The sequence below is a fragment of the Oryctolagus cuniculus genome, chromosome 9, assembly GCF_964237555.1.
Source record: "Oryctolagus cuniculus chromosome 9, mOryCun1.1, whole genome shotgun sequence".
NCBI lineage: Eukaryota > Metazoa > Chordata > Mammalia > Lagomorpha > Leporidae > Oryctolagus > Oryctolagus cuniculus.
The window spans coordinates 62,488,127-62,501,697 of NC_091440.1; the positions used below are offsets into that span (position 1 = coordinate 62,488,127).

Sequence of the window (13,571 nt, forward strand, 5' to 3'; positions counted from 1 at the left end):
GGAGTGTTTAGATGTTTATTAGATGTATGTGCGTGTGTGTGTGTGTGTGTGTGTGGCAACCAGGCAGCACAACTGATCACCTTGGCAGGCGTGTGAGTAACCAAACGCAGCAGTACATGCTTCCTGAAGCTCACAAACAGCTGCTGTCTGTGCTTTGAAATAACCAGCTTTGCTTGAAACCAAAAAACTAAAAGTGGGCAGGCCTGCGGGGAGTTCCCAGGGAGCATGCATTTTTAAATAGCCAGGAAGATCAAAACCCAAAAATCTCTGAGCGGGAAGAGCTGGGGACTTTCCTGCCAAATGGCTAGGTTAAGAAACAATGTGAAGGTGAGACAAGAATGACAGAAGGGGAAGATGACATGAGAAGGAGATGATTCACCAGGGATGCAGATGTTTCTCCTGCTTTTGTGGCTGGCGAGTGAAATGGATCCTGCCAGCACAAGGAAGGGAGGGCCCAGGTGCCACACTGGGATAGACAATGTCCTCGTCTTACGTATTTGAAAACAGTACATCCATAGTGAGAAGTGAAAAAAAAAATTCCCCAAAATGCATAAGGGAGTGGGCGGTGTACCCCCAAACTCCTGCTGGGGTTTAGCTGCTGCTCCCTGATACGTTAAGCCAAAGCTCAGATGGGAACAATGCCTATTTGATTGTATTTAAGAGCTGGTGCTGGGTTGAAGACCAGAGATAAGAAAAATGTTAGAACTCACGCAAATGCTGGCACCACTGAACACCATCAAAGCTACAAGGTAACTGCTGAGCTTTGATGTAAGACCTTGAAATGAATCACAACTTTTCCTTTAGGCTATCATTAATGGCTTTTGACTGTTTTTTTCCAAGGAATTTTTACTAAGCATTGAAATTCAAGAATGGCACCTCCACTCTCTTTCTCCTTGATGGCCAGAGCACAGCTAGAAAACAACCCATTATGGGTGCTTTTTAAATGAACGCAGGGTCAAATGTGACGAGCAAGGCAAGGCGATGGGTGCATTCAGCCCAGCTTCGTGGCTCACACCTTGTTTTGTTCAACCCACTTCCAGCAAAATTTATACAGGGATACACAAGCTTTTGCTATGATTGGAGCTCTGCAATCCACCTGAAGTTTTCCTGGAGCGTGAGAAAGAAGCCCTCTCATTAGACACCAGGCCTGCACCACCTGCTGGAGTAAGCTAGCGTGCTGATCCGCCTGCCTCCACACCGCCTGGAGACTGTTTCCTGACACTCTAGGCTGTCTAACAAACAGGCTGCCGTGGAATGCTATGAACAAGGGCAAGAGAGCTGGGATGCCACTCCTGAATATGGGCACTGATTCATCCTACGTGAGAAAGGTAACATGTGATCTCCATGTTGTTCGCCAGGAATATTAATGCAGACAAATGGCTCTGCTTTTGGAAAACACAGCAAGTGCGTCAATCACTATGGGCGTTAGCAGTCACTGTGCCAGATGCAGCCCACAGCACTGATACCCAACACATCCCACCATACTCTGAACCAAGGTGTGGAAAGCAGAAAAGGCAAATGAGATGCACAGACGGGGGAGACTCCTAGCAGGAACTGAGATACATTTAACATCCACACAATCAGGAAAGGTGCACATGCCTACCACGCTGGTCAGGCTACTGCCAAGAGGAGGGCTCTTCAAAAAGTTCGTGGAAGATGCACATTATGAGAAAGACTATGTGTGTGTTTCACGACTGTCTTGCAACACAAATTTATTTCTGATTTGATTCTTTCCATGAGCTTTTTGTGGTAGGCTTGGATTTTCACAACGGATGCCAGGGTTTGTCAAAGCACACAGGACAGAGTGGAAAATTTCGAGACTGCTCCGGGAGATAAGCGCTATTTCTGTTGTGCTTCACCGGCTTAACTCCAACCCAGGCTCGCCCCATTGCAGGTATCTCCTCCCATCTTCGAGTCACTGTGAAAGGTCTTGACTATCAAAGACACAGGTGAAGACCCCTCCAACACTCCAGGGCTGTGACGGGCACCCCTCAGCTATTGCTGTGGGATTTTCACAATCTCCAATGATACCTGCCCACTGTGGAAATACTTCTTCACTGCATCAAATTATAGGGCTGAGGGACAACTCCCAAGCAAGAAGAGGAAGGAGGTAAACATGAAGGCTGGGGCCGGTGCTGTGGTGTAGCGGGTAAAGCCACCATGTATAGTGCCGGCATCCCATATGGGCACCGGTTCTAGTCCTGTCTGTGTCACTTCTGATCCAGCTCTCTGCTATGGCCTGGGAAAGCAGTAGAAGATGGCCCAAGTCCTTGGGACTCTGCACCCACATGGAAGACCCAGAAGAAGCTCCTGGCTTTGGATCAGCGCAGCTCCGGCCATTGTGGCCAATTAGGGAGTGAACCAATGGATAGAAGACTTCTCTCTATCTCTGCCTCTCTCTCTCTGTGTAACTCTGACTTTCAAGTAAATAAATAAACCTTTATAATAAATAGATATAAATAAATACATTAATTAAAAAAACATGAAGGCTGCTGGGCATTTACAAGTGAGGATGCTCCGAGGCAGATGCTTCTATGGACTCTGTCCCTCCAACCCTGCTAACGTGCCCTGGCCTGCTAGGAAGGCTCTGCTACAGTGTCACCGTCTCCCTCGCAGAAGCACAGCTACTGAGCTCTGTCAGGGGTTTGCTTCATTACACACTGGGACCTGTGGGTGGTGGCAGCGCCAGTGCCAAACTACGCTATGGTGTCACTGGAAATTTCTGGATGCACCGTTTCAGGTGTTTTTCCTCCCTGCCTTCTAATTTACTCATTCACTCACCCACTCATCCACCGAACATCTGTGGCGTAGTTCTGTGTTCCAGGGACTTGGTACACACGGATGATGAGAAAAGACACGATGATTAAGAGCAGGCAAATCACCAAGCCATTGCACATTTGGATATGTGCCACAAAGTGCTACTTCATAAGGTAGAGTGCCGGTGAATCTACTCAAAGAATGAACCAGAATGACTGTCTGAAGGGGTGATCTCATAGCCAAGACCTAAAGGACACAAAGGATTCAACCATACAAAGGTAACTGGAAGAGCACACCAAGAAGAGGGAACAGAATGTGTGAAGGCTGGGACCAGGAGGAAGGAAGCCAAGGCGGGGGACCAAGGAGGCTCAAGGGAAAACTGATGCTAAACAGGCAGGCAGGGAGAGCCTTGCAGGCAAGGGAGAGTGAACACTGCTTTAAGTGCAATGCGAACCTGTTGGAGGGACTTAGGTGGAGAAGACACAATCTGACTTCTATCAGATGATGAGTGAGAAACAGAGGGAGTCAAAGTCAAAGCAGAATGACAGGGACTATGTGAGGTGGACACCGCCAAAGGCTTCCCAGTGGCCGTTCTCCCCTCATTACATGAGAGCTCCATTTTATTCTGGAGGGAAAGGGGCCCAGTCAAAAGTTACATTTCTCACTTCCCTCATAGGTAGGGCCATGGGTGATAATTCTGCCTAAAGGAGACATATGAAGTAGTCTGTTGGGGGTGTTTCGGCAGGTTTTGCTTTCTTGCTGTAATAATGCAACTCCCTTCTCTTCCTTCCTTCCCCTCCTTTTTAAGGAATTTTAGTCTGGAAAAAGGAAGATGTGACAGCAGGAGCAGCAGCAGTCACTGTAAGGCAGGCATCTAGGAAAACCTGACAGTGTTCCAGAAGCCTCAGTCCTCACAACTCTCAACTCCTGAGCCCATGTCTGGATTTTGCTGTGTGCGAACAGAAAAGGAATTCTACTTGTTTAAGATACGGTTTGGTAGAGTCTCCTGTTACTCACAGCTAGGCACTGCTCTGATACACCACACCATGACAGTGGTTCAGACAGCCTGGACTTGAGTGGTAGCCGGCAAAACTAAGATAAGCAGGCGAAACAGGAGTGAGTTTTTGAAGGTAGAAATACGGGATTTCCTAATGCTCCAGATATAGAGGTTGCTGGGGATGAGCTGTTGGGTGTAACTAATGCTCCTAAGATTTTGGCTGGAGGGGAAGACACTGTAGCACAGCAGGTTAAGCCATGGCTGATGACATCAGCATCCCATACCAGAGTGCCAGTTCGAGTCCCAGCTGTTCTGCTTCTTGTTCAGCTCCCTGCCAGTGCACCTGGGAAGTCACTGGAAGATGGCCCAAGTTCGTGGACCCCTGCTACTCCATGTAGGAGACAGGGATGGAGTTTCTGGCTGCTGCCTTCAGTCTGGCCCAGTCCTGACTGTTATGTGCCATTTGTGGAGAGGACCAGAAAATAGATGATCTCTCCCTATCTCTATTTCTTGTCCTCTCTTTGTTGCTCTGCCTTCCGAATAAAATAAATAAATCTTAAAAAAAATGATCTTGACCTGAGACAGGTCTCTACCGCATTTTCCAATATGACTTTTATGAGTAAAAAAAGCTGGTATTTGGATCCCTACAAACTATACTTTGTGGAGGGGAGGGAGTCTGGTTTCAGTTGTTTCAAACATGGGCTGATTCATGTCTTCATAAGGCATTTTGCTTTTTTTCCACCACATCACAGGGACCTCCTTTTAAGAGGTGCCTCTTTCAATAGTTGTCGCTAAGAAAAATGAAACTCTCCCCTCTTTAACCCATGACTGCCCTCCTATCACCAACGTTACAGTCAAGGGCTAAGTCTTCTCTGTCAGAGGGGACTGCAAACTCATGCAATGAGGACTTATTTAAAACTGGTGCCAGTGAGCAAAAGGTGAAGTTACAGTAATCATTCTGCTGTCTAAGGATATGGCCTCCTGCTATAACTTTGTGTGAAGTGCATTATTTGAAGTTTTCCTACGCTACCTCTCACTTTTCTATTGTCAACTCAACCTTCCCTTCCCTCTTCCTACTCACTAATCCAGTCTTGGGTTCCCTCCTTTAAAAGCTGACGTTGAGGCTAGTGTTCTGGCATAGCAGGTAAAGCCACCACGCATGACACTGGCATCCCATGTGGGCACCTGTTGGTGTCCTAGCTGCTCCACTTCCAATTCAGCTTCCTGCTAAGGTGTCTGGGAAAGCAGCAAATGATGGCTCAAGTGCTTGGGTCTCTGCATCCTCCTGGCTCCCGAGTTCGGTCTGGCCCAGCCCTGGCCATTGCAGCCATTTGGGGAGTGAAACAGCAAATAGAAGATCTCTCTCTCTCTCTCTCTCTCTCTCTCTCTCTCTCTTTCTATAACTCTGCCATTGAAATAAATAAAACAATTTTTTTTTAAAAAAATTCTGCCAGTGTCAGTTTTCTGATGTCATGGTCTTTGCTGTGGTTAAAAATGAGCTTTTGACAACAAAGTCACGTAGGCCCTGGCTTTTCACGCCCCTCTCTCGTTCCATCCTTAACAAACCCATTATCCTTCAGGTTTACCCAAATGAAAGAGGTGATAGGCATTTTGGCACATGTTAGCACTGAAAATAACACTTATCTGTAAAATGAATATGTAAATTGCGCCCATCACGATGGCATGTGGGCCCCTGCACCTGGCATGTGATGGAGCATGGCCATTGTTACAGCATCAGTCAAAGGCTTTCCCCATGAAGGCAACATCGGCAGCTGTGACATTAACTGCAGACACAGAGTGCCCATAAAAAACACAGACGCCGGTGCCCTCCTTTTTTTTTTTTTTTTTTTTTGGAATAGAGCCCTGGATAATTACCCTATTATTCTAGGAGTAGGCCCCATTTTACATCCTCCATCAATTTGGAATCTGGACATGAAAAATCACCGGCATTAAGTACTTAGGGCCATTTTCTTTCTCAATGAAGAAAGGACAAAAAAAAAAAAAAAAAAAAAAAAGAAAGACATTCTCAACTCCTGGGTTGCCCAAGCAGAAAGCCAAAGCTCACCTGCAATAGAGGATCTTGGGGAAGAGTTTTTTGGGTGGTCCCTTCTTCCTAAACGGAACCCCAGGACACCGTGTTCAAGAGCCTGCTTTGTACCGCCAGCACTGGGAGGACACACAGGTGTGTGTGTGTGTGTGTGTGTGTGCCCAGCCTGCAGGCACAGGTGCAGCTGGCTGCCCTGCCCGGAGGGCCGGGCCTGGAGCTCCAAGGAAAAGCTACAGAAACTTTGCTCACCTTGAGAAGTAAGCTCTCAGGGCGGGGTCCGTGTTCCTCCAAGTTGCCACAGAACATGAAATAGGTTATGAGGTTGCCATTCAATATGAAGTACAATGGGAGATTATTGAACTACTTACCCCCAAATGAAAACCAAAAGTAAAATGAATAGTAAAGAAAAAAAGAGAGAGCGAGCAAAAAGGCAAAAATCACAACAAAAGACATGGCTCCCCAAACTTTACTTACATTGAGTGAGGATCCCGGTTAAGGCATTTTTAAAGTTCTCCTTGGCTTCCTCCATCTCTTGCTCATGGGTGGCCTTCTCGTTCATCAGCCGGCGGACATGGCTGTTGGCCGACTGCACCATGGAGTAGAACTGGTTTGCAGAACGCCGATTCACTTCCCCTCGTTCAATCCAAGAGAGCAGCACAGTGATAGCCTCGGAAAACTTGCTATCATCTGGAAGTGCAAAAAGTGTCAAGTCCAAATCATGCCCAAGTGAGAAAACGCACCTGGTCTGGGTTCCTCTCCAAACACGGAGCCTGGGCCCAGCTAAGGGACACGTCCGCAGAGCTCCATGAATCATCTTCCCTGAGACCGACTATCTCATCCTCCTGTAGCTTCTCTCCTCTCACCCCATGGCCCCATACAACTGCCCACACTCTAACCTGCAGACTTGAGGGGCTCGATGTCAGGAGATTTGCTGTAGCGATTCTTGGTCCTTATGGCACAGCCTCATGCTTCCACCACACCTTGATTTCTCTGTTATTATTATCCTGTGTGACCTCCGTGTCCTCTCTCTATTCCTCTACCAGAAATATTATGCAGTGATCCCAGCCTTCTGATTTGTAGACTCAGTTGAGTTAGTGTCAAACACTAATCTGGATGACAGATTAAATTGCTTTAAAAACTGGTTATAATGCAGGAGATTGTTCCCAAAGCAGGAATATGTCAATTCTTGTTCTACTGTAGTTCAAAACTGATTTCAGTTTAGAGGTTAATACACATATTTAATTAGGCTGGAAAACATACTTTTTCTTTGTGCCCCACACCAGGGCATTTTCACTAACGTGGCCAGTGTTTGCTTTGGATGGCTACTGCAAGGCCCAGTTGAACCAGGTTCGAGGTGTGTAGGGGGAAGGATGGCAAAGGAAGTGAAGAATGAGGTCTCCCCTGCAAATAAGTAATAAAGTTTATTTTTTAAAACATTGCCTGTTTGGGGAATGGATACCAGAAGAAATCTGTGTCACGTGTCTTGGAGGTGGAGAAAAAGCAAGGCTGAAGGTGATGCAGTTAATTACAATTGGCAGTTGTACATCACTTAGCACAACACTCATCAATTCCTCTCCTGCTGAGGGTTTATAACATGGTATTTCTCTACCCCTGCAAAATGTGACTTAGGAACAGTATGCTACATTTTTCTCCCAGTAAAGGAGGTAAGACTCCAAACATTAAAAGTCAGGAGCAAAACTATTCAGGAAGGTTCAGATTCTCATTCATTTGACAAACACCAAGCGCCCACTGTGTGTGCCAGGCACCGCGTCCTGCACTGTGAGAGTAACAGAGCCATCCTCACGCACTGTCCACGTTTCTACACATATCCACGCACTCTGGCTGACAGGCCCAGCCATGTCTGATGAGGGCATTTCATTTTATTCACCAGACTTTTTCCATCAACCACAGGATTGCCTTTTGCACTCTATCTGTAGAGCACTTTGTAAATTTCACAGGGTGCTGCACAGATAAATACCTTGAGTACATCTTCTGTCTCCCACAGACCTCCTCCCAGACCACGGCAGGGCACAACCTACTAAGTGTGGCTGTGGCTTGGCCAGGAGGTAGCCAGGGATCAGGCCTAACTCCAGCAGCTATTACAGATGCACGTGAGCCATCATCACACAACGGCATTCAAAGCCTCCCTTCTTAGCAATGCTGCCCCTTCTACCTTCTACCCTCCTGCTTTGACCAGGGGAGAGAACTGGCCTGGAACACCCACAGGACACCCTGCAGGCCACAGCCTCCTTGAACATCTCAGCCTGCAGGCCCACACGCGGTTGCTCGGGGGTTGTAGCTGGCTCCTCATGCTGGCCATTTTGTGAATGCTGGGATTTCAGCCCAAGTTCAACTGAACGTTCGTGAACTTGATCTTCAGCAGCTTCAGATCTGGTTCCATGGACCCAAGTGGCCTTCTGTGAGACAAGTCCATCACACAACTCAGCGGCACATGCAGCCCTCAGAGCGGCCCCTAATTCAGCATCAAGCTTGAGGGGCCGGCGGCCACTGCTGCAGGCGGAATACATTCTGACTCTCCACCCCTCTCCCTGCCAATGAACATTAGGAGACAGACAGCTGAAACGAACTCAACACTTTAGGAAAACAGTTTCTTCTATCTCTGAAAATAACAACAGGGGTTAGCGCTGTGGTAGCCGATTAAACCTCCACAGTGCTGGCACCCCATATGGGCCCTGGCTGCTCCACTTCCAATCCAGCTTCCTGCTAATGCGCTTGGGAAAGCAGTGGAAGATGTGCCCAAGTGCTTGGTCCCTGCACCCACGTTTGAGACCTGGAAGAAATTCCTGGCTTTAGCCTGGCCCAGCTCTGGCTGTTGTTCACTTGGGGAGTGAACCAACAGATGAAAGATCTCTCTCTCTCTCTGTGTCTTTCAAAGAAATAAATAAAAATGTTTTTAAAAAAACCCAAGACAGAGCATGGACCTCCTGTGTTCCCCTGTCACTGTGACCCTCCTCTCCACATGGCAGACAGAGAGAAAAATCCTTACAGTCTGTGTGAGGGGAGAGCCGTGCTGCTCCCTTTTCCCTCTCACCCTGCGCATTCTTCCTGCTGCGCATGCTCAGTTTTGTGAATACATGAATTTACTGCCAGGAAGATGGCACTGAAGTTGTTTAAAAGGAAGCTAAGAGTGCACACGTGGTCAGGGAGCCACGTTTTATGCCAAAGTCGCTGCCTGACCTAGAGGATCAGCTGCGCCATGAGCAACAGGTGACGGTGAATTCACATTGCTCAGACGGAGGAATCTACCTGCTCAGGATTAAGCAGTTGAAAAATATACGGCTGGGGCTGGCGCTGTGGAATAGCAGGTAAGACCACCGCCTGTGACGCTGGCATCCCATATGGGCTCCATTTCTGATCCAGTACCCTGCTAATGGCCTGGAAAAACAGCAGCAGATGACCCAAATACTTTGGCCTCTGCCCTCCAACGTGGGAGACCCAGAAGAAGCTCCTGGCTCCTGGCTTGCGGCTACCTGGGGAGTGAATCAATGGATGGAAGTCTTCTCTGTCTCTCTCTCTCTCTCTCTCTCTGTAACTCTTTCAAATACATAAATAAATTTAAAAAAAAAGAAAAAAAAAGAAAAATGTGCTATTTAAGAAGAAACCAGGAGACTTCCTAACTCTTCACAAGTTAGTAGAAGGCAGAACCGCATTAGCTGAGAGGAAGCGTGCACTTCTGCAAACTCCCAATTTCATCTTCATTTCTGAACTTTCTGAAACTGGCAGCCCAATGTGTGATTGATGTACTGACATTTAAATTAAATTAAAAAAAAAACATTAATTAAGGCATGCTTGGTAACTCCAGTCAACATTTGTTGCCATGTAAGAAGTGACTTTAATTTATATTAATTATGCCTAAGCCTCTGCACGGCTATAGGAGTATAGTGGGAGAGGTCATTTTCAATATTCAGCTATAAATTCAATTTTGTATCTGGTAGAAAGATCACTGAGAAAGCAGAAAACAATATAAACTAACTTAAACAGGATTTAGATTGCAGCGTTATTAAAGCTACTCATGCGGAAGGAAATTAACACTGCTCATAAAAACCACATTAAAGCAGCACTTATAAAAATTCCAAATATTTTCTGTGAACACGCTTAGGTATAAGTCCAAACACGAGTGCCGTTTAGGAGCTACAGGAAGAGTCGGGTACACGGGTCTAGAACAACACGAACATGGGCCAGCTGCTCAGTAGACACTGCCCAGTGTTTTCTCATCAGGGTCCTCCCAACCTCACACCTGGGTTAACGTAAGTGGTCTGCTCGCTCGACTTCCTCCCTGGTTGGGGCATTTTCATTGCCATGTCCTCCTTCCTGTGCTACCCCACTCCCGTGCCACGCTCCTATCGGATAAACATGACAGCCACGCCTTCCCAGCACCTGCCATGCACTCATCCTAGGGCCCGCCCATTCCCATGCCCCTGGTTAGCTGTAGCCTCTGCTCAAGATTCAACTCCTTTTTATAGGAACCTTCCTGCTCCCTGGGATGAATCAGCTGTCTCTCTGCTCTGTTTCCACCATTCCTCACACACTCAGCTATTAAAGCACTGACTGTGCCCAGTTGTGAGGGACTGACAAGACTTCCAAAACTTATCTCAATCTCCCGAGTTTTTCCCTTTGTACTTTGTGTTCTATCATATTGTATTTCTTTTTTTTTTAAACTTTTATTTAGTAGATATAAATTTTCAAAGTACAGTTTATGGATTACAATGGCTTTTTCCCCCCATAACTTCCCACCCACCCACAACCCTCCCATCTCCCGCTCCCAATCCCATTCCATTCACATCAAGATTCATTTTCGATTATCTTTATATACAGAAGATCAATTTAGTATATATTAAGTAAAGATTTCATCAGTTTGCCCCCACACAGAACACAAAGTGCCAAGTACTGTTTGAGCACTAGTCATATCATTAATTCACATTGAACTACACATTAAGGATAGAGATCCTGGCCGGCGCCGCAGCTCAATAGGCTAATCCTCCGCCTTGCAGCGCTGGCACACCGGGTTCTAGTCCCAGTCGGGGCACCGGATTCTTTCCCGGTTGCCCCTCTTCCAGGCCAGCTCTCTGCTGTGGCCTGGGAAGGCAGTGGAGGATGGCCCAGGTGCTTGGGCCCTGCACCCCATGGGAGACCAGAAGAAGCACCTGGCTCCTGCCTTCAGATCAGCGCGGTGCTCTGGCCGCAGCGCACCAGCCGTGGCAGCCATTGGAGGGTGGACCAATGGCAAAAGGAAGACCTTTCTCTCTCACTATCCACTCTGTCAAAAAAAAAAAAAAAAAAAAAAAAGATAGAGATCCTACATGAGGAGTAAGTGCACAGTACTCCTGTTGTTGACTTAACAAACTGACACTCTTGTTTAAGGCGTCAGCAATCTCCCCAGGCTCTAGTCATGATTTGCCAAGGCCATGGAAGCCCCCTGAGCTCGCCGACTTTGATCTTATTTCAACCAGGCCATTGTCAAAGTGGAAGTTCTCTCCTTCCTTCAGAGAAAGGTACCTCATTCCTTAATGGTACCTCCATTCTTTCCACTGGGCTCTCACTCACAGAGATCTTTCTTTCTTTCTTTTTTTTTTTTTTTTTTTGCCAGTGTGTCTTGGCTTTCCATGCCTAAAATACTCTCATGGGCTCTTCAGCCAGATCCAAATACCTTAAGGGCTGATTCTGAGGCCAGAGTGCTATTTAGGACATCTGCCATTCTATGAGTCTGCTGTGTATCCCGCTTCCCATGTTGGATCGTTCTCTCCCTTTTAAATTCTATTAGTTAGTATTAGCAGACACTAGTCTTGTTTATGTGATCCATTTGACTCTTAGACCTATCATTATGGTCTATTGTGACCTGAAATTGATCACTTGGAGTAGTATCACATTGTATTTCTAAGAGATTTGCAGTGACTGGTACCAGAAAGCTATGAAGTTAATGGATAAAAGTTGGGAAGCTTCACAGTTGTCAGGAAACTTTTTAATTTCATGTTGAAGATATTTTCACATAGGCTATTGTCTATCAGAGATAAGTGCTCTCGTGGCAATTAAGCTGGCTGGGTTTTTATCTTTCAGGTCTCTGAAATCATTACCACTGGTGATCTAAGTTGAGAATGATGTCAGATAATCCCATAGGAGCAGAGCTTCTGTATTAAGGCACCAACTGGCTTATCAAAATAATTCAAAAGTATTTCCGAAAGCATTTTTAATTCTGGGAAAATAATAAGCACTGAGTAGCACGGTGGTGAACAAATAGTATTGTGATGATTACTACCCCTCTATGTCTGCCGTCTCCTTTCATTTCTGGTTTTTGAGACTTTGTCAACCTCCCACTCCCTCTCTCTCTTCCGTGTTTAGTGAGCACCTGGCCTACAGTTGGCATTTAAACGCTGCAGATAGGATAATCTTTGCTATTCAAAGACCACACGCATGAGCATCATTCGGGAGCTTGTTAAAATCGCAGACGCAGCCTCTCTGAGGCCTCCTGACTGGGAATCTGCACTGTACTCCAGGTGACTTACATGCACACCGTGGTTTGAGAAACCCTGGGAGAAATGACTCAGTTAACAGATAATGAAGACCTAAAAGAGAAAGGAGCAACTGAGATAGCACAGAGTATCAGAAGGGTTTGAAGTGTTTTTTTTTTTTTTTTGTGAGGCAATAACCTTGAACTCCACCCCCATTAAAGAATAACTGTTGGGGCCGGCACTGTGGCGTATAGGGTAATGCTGTCACCTCCAGTGCCGGCATCCCATATGGGTGCCAGTTCAAGTTCCGGCTGCTCCACTTCTGATCCAGCTCCCTGCTATAGCCTGGGAAAGCAGTAGAGGATGGCCCAAATCCTTAGGCCCCTGCACCCACATGGGAGACCTGAAGGAAGTTCTTGGCTCCTGGTTTCTTATCAGCCCAGCTCCAGCTGTTGTAGCCATCTAGGAAGTGAACCAGCAGATGGAAGACCTCTCTCTCTCTCTCTGCCTGTCTGTAACTCTGCCTTTCAAATAAATAAATAAATCTTGTAAAAAAGAAAAAAAATAACTGTTACCCTTATCAAGGAAAAGCACAAAGTGCCAGGAATTGGAGATGGGCTGAGAGATTACTGGGGCTCCTCCCCGTGGAATCTGGGCATGGACTGGAAGTGGACTCTCCAGGGGTGTGAACCTCCCATCGCCTCTGTTCCCAACTCTGTAGGAACAGAATACTTACTATAGAAAAGTGACAGCAATGTCACTAGTCCTTCTCTGTGGCAATGTACATCAATTTTTGTTCAGTGCAAAATTTACATCTTTAGACAAGAGGCAAATTCTAATCTGAGCCAGTTTTAATCTCTTCCTGGTTCCCTCATTGGTTAACGAGCTAAACAAAGTCCTTGGTACCCATTCATTTGATATTGGTAAGACAGTCATGACTTCTCTGTCCTTTTGTTCTTTAACAACTACCAGACAGCATGCTCCTCCCCCAGCCACAGGCATCTCTGAACTCTGGGCAGGGCCACAGGATCACAGGCAATGGGGGACTTTCAATATATATATTGAATATATATATATGATGGAAAGGAGTTTTTTCCTCTCCCTGTGTGTCCACAAGGAGAGGCAGTCTTGGGTTTCAGAATGGTAGATGGGTAAAAGCCAGCCATGAGCACTGAGTATAAGGCTTAGATAAGACTCTGGTTTCTTCGCTTGTAGCTGGGTGTATAGGGGGACAACAAGAAGGAAGATTTCATGTTTCCACAGAAATAGAGAGAACTCTTCCTTCCAAAGAGACCTCCATACA

The 13,571-nt window shown here is 46.5% G+C and overlaps 1 protein-coding gene across 14 annotated transcripts in view; it reads right to left on the bottom strand.

Moving 5' to 3' along the window:
• The window catches only part of ENOX1 (ecto-NOX disulfide-thiol exchanger 1), a 603,118-nt gene that overhangs the window by 120,495 nt on the left and 469,052 nt on the right, over window positions 1-13,571 (bottom strand). For all 14 annotated transcript variants that reach the window (XM_051850654.2, XM_051850652.2, XM_070048766.1 and 11 more), the window contains one exon: window positions 6,276-6,488. In XM_051850654.2, the coding sequence (XP_051706614.1) occupies window positions 6,276-6,488 (213 nt within the window). The remainder of the gene's footprint in view (window positions 1-6,275; window positions 6,489-13,571) is intronic.